This window comes from Schistocerca gregaria, chromosome X (assembly GCF_023897955.1).
Source record: "Schistocerca gregaria isolate iqSchGreg1 chromosome X, iqSchGreg1.2, whole genome shotgun sequence".
Taxonomy (NCBI): Eukaryota; Metazoa; Arthropoda; class Insecta; order Orthoptera; family Acrididae; genus Schistocerca; species Schistocerca gregaria.
The window spans coordinates 551,589,415-551,610,300 of NC_064931.1; the positions used below are offsets into that span (position 1 = coordinate 551,589,415).

The 20,886-nt window shown below is 37.2% G+C and overlaps 1 protein-coding gene across 2 annotated transcripts in view; it reads right to left on the reverse strand.

The window, feature by feature from the left end:
* LOC126297448 (potassium voltage-gated channel subfamily H member 6) overlaps window positions 1-20,886 on the reverse strand; it is a 2,320,485-nt gene that overhangs the window by 276,131 nt on the left and 2,023,468 nt on the right. For both annotated transcript variants that reach the window (XM_049988300.1, XM_049988301.1), the window contains one exon: window positions 8,701-8,821. In XM_049988300.1, coding sequence (XP_049844257.1) covers window positions 8,701-8,821 — 121 coding nt within the window. The remainder of the gene's footprint in view (window positions 1-8,700; window positions 8,822-20,886) is intronic.

Genomic DNA, 20,886 nt, shown 5'->3' on the forward strand with positions numbered 1-20,886 from the left:
GTAATGAGGATATTGTACAGTGCTAACAGTATGGGCATAAGAAAAATAGTGTATCATAGCTACTTTGAATGAGTAATAAGGCATGGAATTGTACTTTGGGGTAACTCATACTATGTGTGTCGAAATTTAAAACTTCAGAAAATGATCATTAGAAATATGCCAAATGTAGGGCAAAGAAAACCATATCACTCACTCCTAAAAAATCTAAGTATATTAAGTGTTCCCTCACTATACATCTATGAGCTGACTAACTGTGTACACAATAACCCTGATTTTTTTGCAGCAAATCATTTTCAACATGATTACAACATCAGAAATCAAAGTAATTTTATGCTGCCCACCACCATTTAAAACTTTATGCCTAAATTCCACATTATATGGGTACAAAAATTTACAACAAAGTGAAAGGAAGACAATTGCTTGCCACAAATTTAGAAACACTGAAAAAATCTTATATGAGAAACTAGTGCAGAAAGGTTACTATTAAGCAGAAGAATTCATGAATGACAACCTCAAATTTGAGCAGGAGAGAGCAAGTACTTGGGACTATTAATTTTTAAAAGTTTGTTACTTTAGAAGAAAAATTATTAAATGCTGAATTAATTAATTATTTGGTATGGCATTTTATATTCATGACATTATAAAGAAAATTATAAACCAGTTTCTGTGTTTTGATGAGTCTTCTGTACATTAAGACAATGACTTGAAATTGTATGTTATGAGACAATAAACATCTATTCTATTCTGTTCTGTTCAAAAACTGATGAGCTAACCATAGCAAACATGCACATTTTAAAAGCCATATTACTTGTTAATAGACTGTAGTGCAACATTTGTTCTGATTTGCATCAGTCCAGTACCAGTACCAAAGATAAATTTGCATCAGCAGCCAAAGAACAGCATTCTGCTCAAAGGATCCACAACAAACAGGTTTAAAATTAGCCAATAGGCTGCTCAATACAGTTTTGACCCTTCCCACGATGAAGCTTAAATTTCAGCTGCAACAATTTCTGTTACAAAATCCCTTCTACACATTATAAGAATATCACACTTACATGCAATTAACAATGTGCTTTGAAAAAATATGTAAATAATATTAAGTAAACCATTTTATTTGTAGTCTAATCATTTTGTTGATCAATGACATACTCAGAAGAATTTATTATTGTGGTTACGCATCAACAATTGTAACCTGTCTTTGTACATTCAATGTTTAATAAAGTATTATATTCTGTGATAATAATAAAATTATTACTATCACAGAATGATGTTTTCAGAACTTTTGCTTCAAAATCACTTATTTCACAATTTTCAGTGTTGGTAATAACTCTAGTAGGTTCGTATATTTACTAGTTTCATATTACACAATACTGGTAACAATATTTCATTTAATTCTTGTTTTGGTTTTGATTCTTTTTCAGTGTCTAGGTTGTAGATTAGATTAGATTAACACTTGTTCCATAGATCATGAATACGACACTTCGTAATGATGTGGAACGTGTCAGGTTAATGAAAGATGTCTGTACAAGATATTACATTACACAAAATATTGCATGACACTAATGCTTAAGTTAGTTTCTTTCCCTCCCTTAATTTATATCCAAAAATTCAGCCAATGAGTAGAAGGAGTTGTCATCTAGAAATTCTTTTAATTTATTTTTAAATGTTGGTTGACTATCTGTCAGGCTTTTGATGCTGTTTGGTAGGTGACCAAAGACTTTTGTGGCAGCATAATTTGCCCCCTTCTGTGCCAAAGTCAGATTTAACCCTGCATAGTGAAGATCATCCTTTCTCCTGGTGTTATAGCTATGCACACTGCTATTACTTTTGAACTGAGCTGGATTATTAACAACAAATTTCATAAGTGAATACATATACTGTGAGGTTACTGTGAGGATCCCTAGATCCTTAAATAGATGTTAGCAGGATGATCATGGGTGGGCTCCAGCAATTATTCTGATTACACGTTTTTGAGCAATGAATACTTTTCTACTCAATGATGAATTTTCCCAGAATATGATACCGTATGAAAGCAGTGAATGAAAGTAGGCATAGTAAGCTAATTTACTGAGATTCTTATCACCAAAATTTGCAGTAACCCTAATAGCATACGTAGCCGAACTCAGACGTTTCAGCAGACCATCAATGTGTTGCTTCCAGTTTAACCTCTCATCAATGGACACACCTAAAAATTTTGAAAATTCTACCTTAGCTACAGACTTCTGTTCAAAGTCTATATTTATTACTGGAGTTTTGCCATTTACTGTACGGAACTGTATATACTGTGTTTTATCAAAATTTAAAGAGAGTCCGTTTGCTGAGAACCACTTAATAAATTGGTGAAAAACATCATTTACAATTACATAACTTAGTTCTTGGTTTTTGGATGTTATTACTATACTTGTAGTCTCCATATATTGCAACACCTTTCATTTTAAACCTCAGTGATAACTTACTCAGTTCTTTTTCATAAATATTGTACTTGGAGATCTATATACACATAAAATTCTTCGTTCCTCATACACTATTGAAGTAATTTCATAGTCTTTTTCCATGCAATATTGGAAAATTTATGCATTTACTCTATTCAGTATATTATGGACTACAAATTGTCTTCCTGTACATAGCAAAACTTCCACCATTATGTTTTGGTTTGCAGAAATAACTAAACAAATAATAGCCTTTTATTATGGAACTACAAAGTTCTGTTTCATTTAACTCATGCTCGTTAGAGTATAATAAATCAGCTTTTGTTTCACTTAGGAGCACTGCTGCATTTAGTCTTTTGTTGTCTACATATGAATGTTGTTGTGCAACACTTCAATATTATTTTCAGTTTGATGACCACCAAATGTTGAAAATCAGTTTTAGTTAGTGACTGGCATGTGACAAAATGTCATACTCATTATCTTTTTAACAAATTCATACTTCTGGGCCACACAAGTATGACTTGATATTAACTATTTTTCTGCTCTTCTGCATTTGAAAGTCATTAGTTGATCATAAATCAGAGAACATATTTCAATTGCCCTTGTTGACAAAAAATTCAGTTAATTTAAGAAATGGATTGTTTTGTAAAAGGCTACACATTTTATCTCATTTAAAATGTTCTTCAGACAGTGGTACCTTTCTTACTGTTGCAGTGAGTGAAGGTATGTGAGGATCTCATTACTGGTTTCTAAATGGGGGTTACTCTTTGATACATGGAAACATAGCATAGATTGAACACTTGCAGCTCTGAAAATATGAGCTCAAGACTTTGTACACAAATTTCTTCTGGTATGTTGTATATATCATAGACTACAGTCATCACATTTTATTTTGTGTATTCTGTAATGCAGTCATGCTAATAATATAATACAAAATGTATGGTACCAATGGGTATCAATCTTTTCCATTTGGATTACAGTCAATAGTGTTATGAACTTCGATCTCTAGATGAGATCACTTTTCTTGTTGATTGAGAGGGAGGCACAGACACTCATCAAGAATCTGTTGTGGAATGGACACTCTTGGCAGAAGGGTTACTGCAATTGGACTTGATATTGTCTGATAACACTGCTCAAGGCAGAAGTATTGTGTGTTCTAATGTAGAGTGTGGAAATACTGAAGAATATATCTATTTCAGAGTTCAGAAATTGCTTTTATTAGAATAACCATCAGAAGTTACCTGTTTAACAATCCTTTGACCCTTCAATATTTCTTATTAGAAGGATGACAACTTGGGACCAGCAATATCCCCTACTCAAGACAATGAGAACAACAACGAACAAATGAGGTAAGTACTGGTTTAGAACTATAGATGTAGGACTCAATGCAAACTAATGACAAAATAATGGTAAATGTCTTGTTTCAACATAGGTTATTGAACAGGCAGTATTGAAGAATCCATTACACTTGGTGGCATCATCCAGTTTAATTTCATTGTATGGATAAATATTAATTGGACCTACTTTTCAGGTAAGTTAAATGTGAAAGAAAACTAAAATTTATAATGACTGCAAAGGCCAATGAAATGGAAAGGAAAGGAAGAATAATCAAGACTTGTGCACAGTAGGACTGGAGAACAAACAGGACATAATGGACACAAAGTGACGGAAGTTAAGTGCATGATTCCTGCTTTTTCTATAAGTATCTTACTTAAGAGAAAAGAGCAACAGAAAAGTCTTTTGTGTGTGAAGTAATGTTGCTAACATACTTTATTAGTCATGCAGGGTGTTTATGAATTAGTTATACAAAAGTAACCTTTAACTGTTAAAAGGATAAATAAATTACAGAAATGTTTGATACAGCACTGAATGTAGTATATCTTCAAGTTTTATTGCTGCCTACCACTGCTAGTTCCCAATTTTCACACTAGTGACTTATTCCAGCTGTCATCATTGGGTGCAGAACATGCACAATGTTATTTGTGGTTTAATCAATCTAAATCCATGACTAAATATCACAAGTCACCAACTCAAATACAAACTGTTATTAATTGCTATAACCATTTCACTGAAACTGGCTATGTATCACATAGGACGTTGGGTCAGGGTAAGCCAGCAGTCTCTGATGCAGCAGTTGAACAAGTTCACCAGTCTTACAGTCATAGTCCAGATAAGTCAAAGAGATGTGCCAGCTTAGAATTGAATATGCCTAGTGTTACAATGTTATTTTCCAGTAAGATGGTGCACCACCACATTATCATCATAAAGTTGTCATATCTCTGTAGGAATGTGCTGACCTGGATTCGACATGATGGAACAATATACTGACTACAATGATTACCTGATTTAACTTCAATAGACTTCTGTGTATAGGGTTACATTAAAGACAATGTATTTGTTCCTCCACTTGCAGGAAATGTTGATGAGCTGCAGCAATGGGTAACACAAGCAGTTGCCACCATACATCAAGAGCTGGTTCATAAGATTTAGCAGGACATTGATTACACATGACATTTGTCATGTTACAAAGGAGGTCAAATTGAATATTTGCAAATAAAACTTGAAGATATACTGCACTCAATGCTGTATCAAACATTTGTGTAAGTTATTTACCTTTTTCACAATTACAGGTTACTTTTTCATAACTATTTTATAAATACCCTGTATTTTCAAAGTATCACTAAAGAAAGAGAAAAGTGGCTTCATTAAGGACTCTTTGAGGAAGATAATTCAGAGTTAGGACTTCAGAATCAGGGTTTGGAAGATTCAGTAGATTTAGGAAACAAACCATCACTGAGACATTATATGTCAGAAATGAGTGCAGCTATAAAGATTTTAACACAAAATAGTAACACTCTATGTAAACCAGTGAATCTTTGAACAATCAAATTTCTGAAACAAACATACAAATTTCTGATAAAAGTGGCACTTTAAAAACCTAGTTAGAAAACAAGACTACTGAAAGTTGTGATGCTGTTAAATTAAGGCAGGAAGTCAGATTCAGGCTTTCAGAGATGAACTATGTAGACAAATTGAAACCACAAATTCAAAAATAACAGAATTAAGTGACAGAGTCTCAAAGACAGAATCCAGCATTCAAATTGTTTGTCAGAAAGTAACTGATCTGGATATAAATTTGCAAGGGGCAATTTTAGAAGCAGAATGTAATTTTAATAATGTAGTTGTATCTGTTAACAAAAGTTGTGAAAGAAAATTCCATAGTTTCAGAAAAAGATAAAGAACTTAAAAACAATGTGTCATTCATACATAATAATTTGCTTGGTTTTCAAAAACAGTCATGTCATTTTCAGGAATGTATGACACCAAAAACATTTTTAATGCATGTTTTAATGGATTTTTCTAGTATGGTAACAAAAAGTTTCCTGAAGATGGTGGTTTGCATCCTTCTGATTTCTTACAGCACTGTAAAGATAATTTTTATTCCAACCATAACTGATAATCTTAAAACGAAATTTGTGAAACAAAATTCAGGCAGTGATGCATTACCTTGGGCAAATCATAGTTGTACACAGTATTTATATTATCAACAGTTCAAAAAGAGTTTTGGGCAGTCAGAACAAGCTACAATTAAAAGTGAATTTCTCAACTGATCAAGTTACATCGGACACAAAGGGAGGATGAAACAGTTTTGTAAGAATCAATTGCACAAACATGTTCATTTAAATCAGGCTTTCAATAAACTGACAAAAACTGATGCTTTCAAGATAAGGTTACCTGAGAATATACAATGAGAATTAATGTACTGGCCTGATGAATCAGATGAACAATCCCTTAAACATGTAGAAAAGATGTACAGAAATCCAGAAGAGGGACCACCAAGAGATTTTGATAACAGAGGGAGACACTACAATAGGGAATATGAGTGAAGTAAGAGAAACTAAGATTATAATCAACAGCCACCTAAACATTTCATTCAGGCTGCTAAAATTACTGAACAGTTAAACTAAAGGTTCTCAATGTGAGAGTGAAGTACAATGATTTCAATACATAAATCAATAAGGGAACATAAAGGCTACACAAAACAGTTGCTTCAATAAAGAGGCAATTAAGCAAGAGTAACAACTTAACAAATGAAGAGTAGATCAAAAGTATTGGGGCAATTTGTAGCAAAAAAGGCTTAAAAAACAAAAGAAACTAAAAATCTGAATTATGAGTTACAGGAAGGTGATGTAAAAAGCTTTTACTATGTTCTACATCTACTTCTACATGACTACTCTGCAATTCACATTTAAGTGCTTGGCAGAGGGTTCATCGAACCACAATCATACTATCTCTCTACTATTCCACTCCCGGACAGCGAGCGGGAAAAACGAACACCTAAACCTTTCTGTTCGAGCTCTGATTTCTCTTATTTTATTTTGATGATCATTCCTACCTATGTAGGTTGGACTCAACAAAATATTTTCGCATTCGGAAGAAAAAGTTGGTGACTGAAATTTTCGTAAAAAGGTCTCGCTGCGACGAAAAATGTCTTTGCTGTAATGACTTCCATCCCAACTCGTGTATCATATCTGCCACACTCTCTTGCCTATAACGTGATAATGCACCTGTGAAAAAATTTGAAAGAGACTGGTGATTATAGCTTAAATATTTGTGAGATATTTTCTGAATCTGGAGAAGTTGCAGAACATGAGAAGAGTGAGAAATGTATAGTAGATGACGATGCCACTAATGCTTGATAAGTCGTTGACCAGCTCTGGGTTAACACTGCTGTTAGCCATGTGAACACTGAGTTGAGAAGGCTGCTGCTGACTGAAATCTCATACAAGTGCTGTGCCTGTCACCACAATTGAAAGATGGGGGAATGCTACACATAGACTACACCTGAATAGGAGAGGGAAAGATAGGTTAGCTGAGCATCTTGCTGAAACATGTATGGGTGGCCACCATCACATAAAGCAAGATTTTGATGATTGCTAGCATCAGAGGTTAGGTTAGAATCAGACACTCAGTATTACACTCAGTAAACAACAGTTTGGATTTTAGAAGAGTTGCTCAAATGAAAATTCCATTTACATGTTCTCTGATCAAATTTCATGCCCATCAAATAACGAAATAGCACCAGGTGGTATTTTCTACCACCTACCAAAGGCATTTCATTGTCTGAATCACAATATTCTGTAGATAAACTGAAGTTTCATCGAATGATGGTATAGTCAAGTAATAGATAATGTCATATATAACCAAAGGAATGCCAAAAGTTGTACTTATTAATTCAACTAGTGTAGCCTTGGAACATTATTCTGACTAGGAATAAATCATGCATGGAATTCCACAAGGGTCTGTTTTAGGTGCTCTATTGTTATTGATATATGTAAAGAAATTGCCATCTAATACACAACAAGCAGAATTTGTTATATTCCCAGATGACAGTAGTATTGTAACCAATCTAAGCACACATATAGCAATAGAAGAAATTGTAAACAATGTTCTTAACTGTATCACAGGGTAGTTTCCTGTGAGTGGTCATACTTTAAATTTCAAAATTACACAACACATTCAGTTCTGCACATCTAGAAATACTACCCCAATAATAATTGTAACCCACATAGAAGAAATAATAAATTGAGTTGAAACTTCAAAATTTTTAGGTGTCTACATTGATGAGAATTTAAACTGTGAGAAGTATACATTAGAACACTTAAAACAATTTAATTCAGCATCATGTGTACTTAGAACCATTACTGATCTTGGGGAGAAAGAAATCAGTAAGTTGACCTATTTTGCATATTTTCATTCAATAATGTCATATTGAATAATGTTGCTGGTAACTCATTTTTAAGGAAAAAAACATGCTGTAAAAATAATATGTGGTGCACACCCATAATGACCTTGTAGACATCTGCTTGTTAAGTTAGGCACTGCTTCACAGTATATTTCTTACCTCAGTAAGTTTGTTGTAAATTATTTACTGCAGTTTGGATGGAACAAAGCTGTACATAATTACAGTACCAGAAGAAATACTGACACTCTTTATTCCAGATTTAAGTTGCCTTTACCACAAGGAGGGGTGCACAATGGTTCACACCTAAACACATTTAAAGGTAAGCATGATGCCATATTTACAAATTAATCTGAGAGGCAAATGTCAAATGTATAATTCCACACCATTGCAACTGATCACACATATGGTCCCTGACACATGAAACTAACTAACTAATTGATTAATCTTTCAAAAATGTGGCTGAAATGAGGAGATTAGCAGAACACTGCAGAATTTACCTCATTTTATGTAGTCTATGGAACCTACCTTTATCGATGGACCTCCTGTGTTATTGGCATTGTAAAACTGATGAGTGTCATTAGCTAATATATCTAGCCAACCAACTCTGTTATTCATCAAGGTTCGCTCAGCATGTCCAATTGCATACCTGAAATTGAGACCAACAGATAAATTTGACAATATTCATTACAATTTAAGTAAAAACTGCACATTCTTCTTATTTTCAATACAGCAGACACTAGGAGAAACAGTAAAATATACAGATAAGTTTGTATTTTAAGTTGGGTTACATAAAAATTACAAAAACAACTATCTTGTGCAAAAAAAAAAAAAAAAAAAAAAAAACATTAAAATGAAAAGCAACTATTTCAGGACATGTTTAAATTATAAATTCCACCCAACTCTCCTTCTGAAATTACGAAGATAATGAACTCTTTCGAGAATAAAGGCTCACATGGAATTAATGGTATTTCCAGCAGGATAATACAAGTTTGTTCCCAAGAAATAAGTGGGATTCTTAGCCATATATGTAATAGCTCTCTGAAGCGGGGTATTTCCCCAGAAAGACTGAAGTATGCCATTGTTAAACCACTGCGTAAAAAAGGGGATACATCTGATGTCAACAACTACCGCCCAATCTCTCTTCCGACTGCCTTATCCAAAATTCTTGAAAAAGTAATGTATTGTAGAGTAGCTTCGCACCTTTGTAAAAATAAAGTTTTAACAAAATGTCAGTTTGGTTTCCAGAAGGGTTTTTCAATTGAAAATGGTATATATACTTTCACTAATGAAATATTAAATGCTCTGAGTAACCGGAAGTCACCTGTTGGGATTTTTTGTGATCTATCAAAGGGTTTTGATTGTGTAAATCATGGAATACTTCTAGATAAGCTGAAGTACTGTGGTATGAATGGGACAGTGCTCAAATGGTTTAAATCATACATAACTGGAAGAGTGCTGAAAGTTGAAATACCGTTCACATAACATGTAAAAAAAAACTGGTGATTTCTCAAACTGGGGAACAATCAAGAATGGGGTGTCACAAGGTTCAGTCTTGGATCTTCTGCTGTTCTTTATATATATTAATGACTTTCCATTCTACATTCACAAAGATGCAAAGCTGGTACTTTTTGCTGATGATACAAGTATAGCTATCACACCCGACAGACAAGAATTAATTAGTGAAATTGTAAACGATGTTTTTCAGAAAATCATTAAGTGGTTCTCTGCAAATGGGCTCTCATTAAACTTTGACAAAACACAGTACATACAGTTCCACACAGTAAATAGAATGAAACCATTAATAAATATAGACTTCGATCAGAAATCAGTAGCTAATGTAGAATATACATAATTTCTAGGTGTATGCATTGATGAGTGGTTGTACTGGAAAAAACACACTGGGGATCTTCTGAAACATTTGAGTTCAGCTACTTATGCTATTAGGGTCATTGCAAATTTTGGCGATATACATCTGAGAAAATTAGCTTACCATGCCTATTTTCATTCTCTGCTTTTGTATGGCATCATATTCTGGAGTAACTCATCATTGAGTAAAAGAGTGTTCATTGCACAAAAGTGTGTAATCAGAGTAATTGCTGGAGCTCATCCAAGATCATCTGGCAGACACTTATTTAAAGAGCTAGAAATGTACACTGTAGCCTCACAATATATATATTCACTTATGAAATTTGTTATTAACAATCCGAATGAATTCAAAAGTAATAGCAGTGTACATGGCTACAACACTAGGAGAAAGGATGATCTTCACTACTCAAGGTTAAATCTAACTTTGGCTCAGAAGGGGGTGAATTATGCTGCCACAAAAGTCTTTGGTCACTTAGCTAATAGTATCAAAAGTCTGACAGATAGACATATAGCATTTGAAAGGAAATTAAAAGACTTTCTTAATGCCAACTCCTCTTACTCATTAGATGAATGGGTAATTTCCCAACCACCACTCCCCCCCTCCCTCCAAAAATTTTAAAATATTGAGTGTCATGTAATATTTTGTCTAATGTAACATCTTGTATAGACACCTTTTATTAACCTGACACTTTCCACATCATTACGAAGTGTCGTATTCATGATCTATCGAACAAGTACTAATCTAATGTAATCTGGAGAAATTCACTGTTCAAAATAAATCAGCAAAGACCCATGTGAACATTAATATCATTTTACAATCTTCAGACACTTAATGGGCACTCATATTGAACATCTTATGGCTTTAGCACATTAATCAATTAATTCCACAATAGATCCATGGAGGTAGATACTACATGTGCTACACCTTTTGTGTTTAAGGTATATCATGACATGAGCTCTGTGTTGGCTATCATTGTTTTGTTGTAGGATAAAATAATGAACAAACTGATCTGCAGCATGAAGAACATCAACACATTGAATGATGTATCTCTAGAGCAGTAAACTAACAGTTCCAAATGAAAAGATATGGAGATCTGGATGTGCATTTCAAAATGAGTAAACTCCATTAATTTTATATATGAGGAAATCATCGATGGTTTATATGTCCTTAGAGTCAAAAACATGACAATATCTATATTTTGAATAGAAATGGCACTTGGAATGTTTTCCACTCTCACTCTTTGTTGGTATAACAGGATAATTCTAGTCTAGAATTAGTCAAAGGAATTTGAATTCATTGACTTCCTCCACACATTAATGGTTATGATTTTCTTAGTATTCTGATTATTTACATGTAAACTGCACAATGGATTTAAAAAATGTTCAGTCTGAATCCATTTAGCTTCAAAAGGTTTCCAGTATAGTGAGTGAAATTACATCAAACTCATATTTTTTCACTGTACCTTATTAGAAGAAATGTGTCATCTGGAAATGGAAAGCACAGGGAATTTCTATTTACAAGCAAGTCATTCACATACAACAGAAACCTTGTGTTTTTGTACTCTGTTTAGAATAATTTATAGGATCTGAGGTAGCAATTATCCTATTTCATGCATTCGTTCAGCAGATATGATGTAAGCCATAACAATGCAGTGCACCAATTTCACATTTATTTAGTTTAGTAATGGGCTAGACAAGTTTTACAGACTTAAAGAATCTTTCCAAATCACTGAAATTTAATGTACTGTCACTATCAGTACCCTATATAATATATATTTCTGATGCCTTGCACAACTATATTTATGGTAGTGACAGTGTTACTTCCATTTTGAACTGCCAGCCATTTACATACAACTATATCATATTTTGAAATGAAATATTTAATTTGGATTGCATATAGATCTTTCCATACTTTCAGCATGATTAAAAGAACTGAAACATAGCTGTAATTTCTCATGTCTTTCATAACATCTCTCTCGAACAAATGTTTTTCCTTTGCATAAATTAACATACCAGGAATGCATCCATAAAAAAAAAATGTAGTAACCAAGTGATACATGACACTGGTCCATGTAACTCAAATTGGTTTTATTCATGAACCTCAGAACAATAATGGAAAACAGACTCTCATGTGTCCCCAAGTAATGACACACAGTACACTGATGTGAACAGTACACTGGAGGGACTCAAAAGAGAATCAGTTAGCACTGCTCATATATATATATATATATATATATATATATATATATATATATATATATATATATATATATGTGTGTGTGTGTGTGTGTGTGTGTGTGTGTGTGTGTGTGAGTTGCTAGCAGATGGACCTTGACACATGCACACAGCCTCCAGCATCCAGCCCAATCTAATACAGTTGGCAACTGATTCAAACAAGCACCCACAATGATATATCTGTCAGTGCACTCACAGTCACATGCAGTAGTTGCAGCATACAGCACATCTTTCCTCATGAAAAGTGGGTGCTTAGGTGATGGAGGAGATGCTGGTGGCCCGAGAAAAGTCACATCCGTCAGATCCAGAGCAGCACTAGCCAGTGCTGACGGAATCTGCCAGGCAGGCATCAGAGCACAGGGCCAGTACGCACGAGGACATAGATACGAGCTCAGGGGGTGAGATCCCAAGGCACCTGATGACAGCACTGAAGAGAAGGGTGCCGTCGCCATCTGTGTGCCATAATCAGCAGGTACATCCCAGTCTGGAGGAGATGTGGCTGGACACACTGGTGACAATGCCCGATGCAATGATGGCAAGGGGGCTAGCAGAATTGGCCCAGCAGGCTGCACCAACAGACCAGACGCTAGAGACGAACTGGCACTGGCACTGGAAAACAGGAACCCCACAGTGCCAGAGTGCAGCACAGGAAATAGGAAGGCAGCCATTGGGAGGGTGTTGGGGGGGTTGCCTCCACAGTAGGCAATGATGGGCTCGAGGCAGAAGGCAGCAGGGCAGGCTGCAGTGATGGGGGCCTCACAGCAAACTGGTAGCTTCTGGTAGTGAGGAGGAGTGCAGTCATCAAAGTGGTGGGACAACAGTCCATCAGTCATATGGTTGTCACAAGGACAGTGTCCCCATCAGCGGAAAAAAGTGGTCGGTAAACCTTTGCACCCAAACTGGTGATCCCAGTGTGAAGAGGTCAGATGAAGCCATCCACAACAGGTGCAATGCAGGCTGCAGAAGCTGGAGGAGTGTGTGTGGCTGTCAGCCGTGAAGCAACTCAGCCACACTCTTCTCTCACACCGACGTTAAGCGATAGGTTCTCAGAAAAGGAAGAAGGGCAGCATCCGGCAAAGAATCCACAACAAACTATTTCATTTAGGACTCGAATGAACGCAACAGTCATTCCACCTTGCCGTTTGATTATGGGTGGAATGGCAGAGCCATAACGCGATGAATGCAATGATGGGAACAAAACAACTGAAAAATTGGGCCCATTAATGGAAAGTAAGGTACAAGGCTACAACTCAATAGAGAAAACCCTCTACAGCATACAAATTGTGGCCTCAGCCAATGTCGATGCAAGCCAGAGAATGTAAGGGAACCAGGAAAAAGCATCTGTGACCAAGGAATTCACAAATGCACCCGTACAGTTGACATGAATGCATCACCTTGGCTGGCATGTACCAGACCATGTGGACAGAGAATTCCTGTAAGCCGCTAGTTGTTGGGCACACTGCCCCCAAACAGCAACAAAATGCACAATTTTGTCATCAATCTCTGGCCGAAAAGCTTGTCTTCTGCCTAATAGTTTATTGCACAAAAATCCCCAATGGCCCCGGTGGAGAAGGCGTAGAATGTCACACCGTAATGCAGGGGGAATGACTATTCTGGGAGCTGGGACAGAGGTCTTACATGGATTACAGTGAAACACTGTTAAAAACAGAGAGGTGATAATATAAGGAAAAATATTTGCACAGGGGGTTCAAAGGCCAACCTGGTAGTTTACGTGACCTGCCTCTGAATAAATTGAACCACCTGGTGGAGAAATGGGTTGGCATCAATGGCAGCTGCTATCTACAAGCTTGTAATTGGAAAACCCTTGACTGCAGCCTTCATTACGATATGAAGATGTAAGCAAAGCAACTCTTCACAATCAAAGTTGGGATCAGGACTCACAGGAAGGCAGGACAAGGTGTCCACATTAGCATTTTTAGATGTAGGTCAAAAATGGATTTCACAGTTGTAGTGGCAGAAGAACAGTGCCCAGTGCTTTAGATGGTTTGCTGCTTTGTCAGACAAGGAAGTGTGAGGGTTTATGGTCAGTAATAAGGTTAAAATTTGAGCCATATAAAAAACATGAAATTTCTTGAGAGGATAGACTATGCCAAGAGCACCTTTTGCCACCTCAGGGTAACACTACTGGACCAGAGTGAGAGATTTCAAGACAAAAGCAATAGGTCATTCAGAGTCATCAGCATATCAGTGCACTAAGGCAACACCCCCCCCCCCCCCCCACCCCCCCCATGAACCATGGACCTTGCCGTTGGTGGGCAGGATTGCGTGCCTCAGCGATACAGATGGCCGTACCGTAGGTGCAACCACAACGGAGGGGTATCTGTTGAGAGGCCAGACAAACGTGTGGTTCCTGAAGAGGGGCAGCAGCCTTTTCAGTAGTTGCAGGGGCAACAGTCTGGATGATTGACTAATCTGGCCTTGCAACATTAACCAAAACGGCGTTGCTGTGCTGGTACTGCGAACGGCTGAAAGCAAGGGGAAACTACAGCCGTAATTTTTCCCGACGACATGCAGCTTTACTGTATGATTAAATGATGATGGCATCCTCTTGGGTAAAATATTCCGGAGGTAAAATAGTCCCCCATTCGGATCTCCGGGCGAGGACTACTCAGGAGGATGTCGTTATCAGGAGAAAGAAAACTGGCGTTCTACGGATCGGAGCGTGGAATGTCAGATCCCTTAATCGGGCAGGTAGGTTAGAAAATTTAAAAAGGGAAATGGATAGGTTAAAGTTAGATATAGTGGGAATTAGTGAAATTCGGTGGCAGGAGGAACAAGACTTCTGGTCAGGTGATTACAGGGTTATAAACACAAAATCAAATAGGGGTAATGCAGGAGTAGGTTTAATAATGAATAGGAAGATAGGAATGCGGGTAAGCTACTACAAACAGCATAGTGAACGCATTATTGTGGCCAAGATAGATACGAAGCCCACACCTACTACAGTAGTACAAGTTTATATGCCAACTAGCTCTGCAGATGACGAAGAAATTGAAGAAATGTACGATGAAATAAAAGAAATTATTCAGATAGTGAAGGGAGACGAAAATTTAATAGTAATGGGTGACTGGAATTCGAGTGTAGGAAAAGGGAGAGAAGGAAACATAGTAGGTGAATATGGATTGGGGCTAAGAAATGAAAGAGGAAGCCGCCTAGTAGAATTTTGTACAGAGCACAACTTAGTCGTAGGTAACACTTGGTTTAAGAATCATGAAAGAAGGTTGTATACGTGGAAGAACCCTGGAGATACTAAAAGGTATCAGATAGATTATATAATGGTAAGACAGAGATTTAGGAACCAAGGTTTAAGTTGTAAGACATTTCCAGGGGCAGATGTGGACTCTGACCACAATCTATTGGTTATGACCTGTAGATTAAAACTGAAGAAACTGCAAAAACGTCGGAAATTAAGGAGATGGGACCTGGATAAACTGAAAGAACCAGAGGTTGTACAGAGTTTCAGGGAGAGCATAAGGGAACAATTGACAGGAATAGGGGAAAGATATACAGTAGAAGAAGAATGGGTAGCTGTGAGGGATGAAGTAGTGAAGGCAGCAGAGGATAAAGTAGGTAAGAAGACGAGGGCTGCTAGAAATCCTTGGGTAACAGAAGAAATATTGAATTTAATTGATGAAAGGAGAAAATATAAAAATGCAGTAAATGAAGCAGGCAAAAAGGAATACAAACGACTCAAAAATGAGATCGACAGGAAGTGCAAAATGGCTAAACAGGGATGGCTAGAGGACAAATGTAAGGATGTAGAGGCTTATCTCACTAGGGGTAAGATAGATACTGCCTACAGGAAAATTAAAGAGACCTTTGGAGAGAAGAGAACCACGTGTATGAATATCAAGAGCTCAGATGGCAACCCAGTTCTAAGCAAAAAAGTGAAGGCAGAAAGATGGAAGGAGTATATAGAAGGTTTATACAAGGGTGATGTACTTGAGGACAATATTGTGGAAATGGAAGAGGATGTAGATGAAGACGAAATGGGTGATACGATACTGCGTGAAGAGTTTGACAGAGCACTGAAAGATCTGAGTCGAAACAAGGCCCCCGGAGTAGACAACATTCCATTAGAACTACTGACGGCCTTGGGAGAGCCAGTCATGACAAAACTCTACCAGCTGGTGAGCAAGATGTATGAGACAGGCGAAATACCCTCAGACTTCAAGAAGAATATAATAATTCCAATCCCAAAGAAAGCAGGTGCTGACAGATGTGAAAATTACCGAACTATCAGTTTAATAAGTCACAGCTGCAAAATACTAACGCGAATTCTTTACAGACGAATGGAAAAACTGGTAGATGCGGACCTCGGGGAGGATCAGTTTGGATTCCGTCGAAATGTTGGAACACGTGAGGCAATACTGACCTTACGACTTATCTTAGAAGAAAGATTAAGAAAAGGCAAACCTACGTTTCTAGCATTTGTAGACTTAGAGAAAGCTTTTGACAATGTTGACTGGAATACTCTTTTTCAAATTCTAAAGGGGGCAGGGGTAAAATACAGGGAGCGAAAGGCTATTTACAATTTGTACAGAAACCAGATGGCGGTCATAAGAGTCGAGGGGCATGAAAGGGAAGCAGTGGTTGGGAAAGGAGTGAGACAGGGTTGTAGCCTCTCCCCAATGTTATTCAATCTGTATATTGAGCAAGCAGTAAAGGAAACAAAAGAAAAATTTGGAGTAGGTATTAAAATTCATGGAGACGAAGTAAAAACTTTGAGGTTCGCCGATGACATTGTAATTCTGTGAGAGACGGCAAAGGACTTGGAAGAGCAGTTGAACGGAATGGACAGTGTCTTGAAAGGAGGATATAAGATGAACATCAACAAAAGCAAAACGAGGATAATGGAATGTAGTCCAATTAAATCGGGTGATGCTGAGGGAATTAGATTAGGAAATGAGACACTTGAAGTAGTAAAGGAGTTTTGCTATTTAGGAAGTAAAATAACTGGTGATGGTCGAAGTAGAGAGGATATAAAATGTAGACTGGCAATGGCAAGGAAAGCGTTTCTGGAGAAGAGAAATTTGTTAACATCGAATATAGATTTAAGTGTCAGGAAGTCATTTCTGAAAATATTTGTTTGGAGTGTAGCCATGTATGGAAGTGAAACATGGACGACAACTAGTTTGGACAAGAAGAGAATAAAAGCTTTCGAAATGTGGTGCTACAGAAGAATACTGAAGATAAGGTGGATAGATCACGTAACTAATGAGGAGGTATTGAATAGGATTGGGGAGAAGAGAAGTTTGTGGCACAACTTGACTAGAAGAAGGGATCGGTTGGTAGGACATGTTTTGAGGCGTCAGGGGATCGCAAATTTAGCGTTGGAGGGCAGTGTGGGGGGTAAAAATCGTAGAGGGAGACAGAGAGATGAGTACACTAAGCAGATTCAGAAGGATGTAGGTTGCAGTAGGTACTGGGAGATGAAGAAGCTTGCACAGGATAGAGTAGCATGGAGAGCTGCATCAAACCAGTCTCAGGACTGAAGACCACAACAACAACAACAACAACAAGGCAACACCAAGGCCTTACTGTGAGACGTCAGTCACCAAAACTGTGTGCTTGTCTATTGCAGCTAAACATAGTGTTGAGTGTAGTTTGCATTTTGATATTTGGAAATCATTTTCGCAATCTAGGCCCCAGCAAAAATGTAGATTCTTGCATAACAGTACATGCAACAGGTGGGCCAATGTGGCTGCCCTGGCAAGAATTTATGGTAGTAGGCTGTCTTCCCTAGGAAGGCCTGAAGTTCCATCATGAACGAGGGGTGATACATAGACATAACTGCAAAGATATGGTCTGGCAGAGGGCGAACCCCATTCTGCAAGACCTCAAAGCCTAAATAAATAACTGAAGGTTGAAAAAAACAGAGACTTTTTTGTGAGGTTAAACCATAAGCTTCCGGACTGTAAGACAGAAACATAGTGCCTAAGGTTTCCAAGTGATTGGCCATGGAGGAGCCTGTGCAACAATATCATCCAGATAATTAATGCAACCCAGAACAGGAATAGACAAATGCTCTAAAAAAAACTTTGTTAAATAGTAGGGGCACTAGCCACACCAAATGAAAGACACATGTACTAATAGAGACCAAAAGGAGCATTCAAAACCAAAACTCGACAAGACACTTCGTCCACAGGAACCACGCCTCAGACAAATCAGCTTTAAAAAAGTACTAGCCACTCAATATTTTTACCAAAAGTTCCTCCTGGCATGAGAGAGGATACATATACATGATCAACTGCACATCAACAGTAGTGCTGAAGTCACCACAGAGCAAAGTTTTCCCAATCACTTCCAAATTACAGCCAGTGAAATGACCAATCACTAGTCATTGCAGGTTGTACCACTGCTAGAGATTGAAGTCTGTCCCATTCTGATTTCACTTGATCTTTCAGGGCAACAGGAATGGATGCACACGACAAAAATGAAGTCAAGCCATGCATTTCAAAGAAATATGAGCAGAAAAATTCATAGCACACCTTACATCCTCTGAGAACAAGTCTGAAAACTCTTCACACGATGTTTCCAACTGATAATATTGTACCTAATGGGTCACGTGGTGAACTGCATTGATGAGAGAAAATCCAAATGTCTGAAATGTGTCCATCTCTTTGCAACATTGGCATCACCAATCACAAAAAATGTAATGGAGTGAACAATTGACTTGTAAGAGGCAGATCCTGTAAATTGTCCCAACAATGCAATGTTCTGTTTGTTGTAACAGACCAGTTTCTGCATGGCCAGTATCAACAGCAGCAAGCTTAAACCCACATATGTTTGAGAATTCAATAACATCTCTTCAGCACTTGTATTGAGCTATAAGCGGATCATCAGGCAAAAAACAGTTGATTCAATAAACAACTTGGGAGAAGTCACAAGCATTTGAGTCACACAATTTACGTCCATGTCCATACCCTGAGCAACCTTCAATGAATGTCAGAGGGAGGCGATGAGGCCTTTATTCTGGCAAGTATTAAAAGTAGCCCAGCACTCAGGCCATGGCCAAACATTCATGCTGGACAAAAAAGAAGGTACAAGATGGAAACAGAGAATGCTGATTGTGTGCTGTGATGGTTGTGGCTGCTTTGCTTGTCCTTGTTCAGTTCGGTGCTGGGCCTATATATTTATTGCCACTACTAGCACTTCCTAATGCAAGCTATCTGTCGTCCTAGTGGTAACATCTTGTGACAGCAGTGCTACATCATCCTACATTTCAGTTTGGTCACCTACTGCCTGATAACCTTCAAAAGACTGTGCTATTTGCAAAAACGTTTGCCAATGGGGAGGGTGGTGGGGTGTTTCACAGAGTAAAGCCTTCTGGTGCACTTCCTTGTCTAGAATTAAACAGATAACTATGTCACACACCATAGAGTTTGCATAAGAATCACTATGGACATCAGTAACAAACTGACTGTTATGCATTAGGCCATGACGTTTGGCTGCCCAGACACTGTATGATAGATTTTTTTAATATTTATTTTTCATTTTTTGCAGCATTCGTAAAATTCAACTTGTAATGCTATGACATGCATTCATTTGCAATGGTAGTTGGACAAAAACTGGACAAATGATCAAAAGTAAGAGCTTCTTTTTCTTGAAAAGAAACAAGCTCAGTTTTACGGTTGATACACCTTACTGTTGCTACACCTTAGGTGGAATCCATGAGAGGAAGAAGGCTCCGTGCAGATTCGGTCTCACACCGAAAGCCAAAAAATGCTGTCTGAGCCTTTTCTTGTAAGTGTCCCAATCCATGACTTAATAATCCTATGGAGCAAAAATTGGTGGATAGACTAGGGGAATGGTACCCTGTCTGTTAATAGAAACTGACATAGTGGTCATGGCTGAAATATGCTCAAAGAAATCGCAAGAAAATAGCAAATCACCAAGATGATAAAGATATCCTGCAAACACATATGTGAATTGCAAATCACAGCAAAACATTCCAGAAATCCTGCCTGTATATATATATCATTTAAAAAGTACTGTAAACTGCTAAGTAATGTAATTAAATACTCAAAGAGTTCATATTTTAACACCAAAATCAACCAATCCTGTAATAAAATCAAAACAAACTGGGATATAATCAGGAGTGAGTCAGGTGTCAATGGTGCTAATAAACACGTTGACTTTGTTTTAAATATTGATGATAAATATATAAGCAATCAATAGATAGTTGCAAAAAAATTAATGACCATTTCGTAAGTGCTGCTGCACAAATAGGCTGTAATGGCTACTTAGAAAGTGCCATGGAGATACTGGAACACAATTCTCCAAATCTAGTAAGTAACATAAGTGTATCCCCCCTAACTAGTAACAAAGTAAGGAAAACCATTGTATCATTAAAAATTAAAGAACAATCAGGCATAGATAATATTTCCAGTAATCTACAAAAAGCCTGCTCTGATCAATTATCCAAAGTTTTATCCGACATATATAATGCCTCTACATATCAGGGGGTCTTCCCAGATGGAATAAAGCTTGCTATAGTGAAGCCACTACACAAAAAGGAGACTCAACACATGTCATTAACTATTGCCCATCTCTCTTTTGACCACTTTTGCAAAAGTCCTTGAAAAA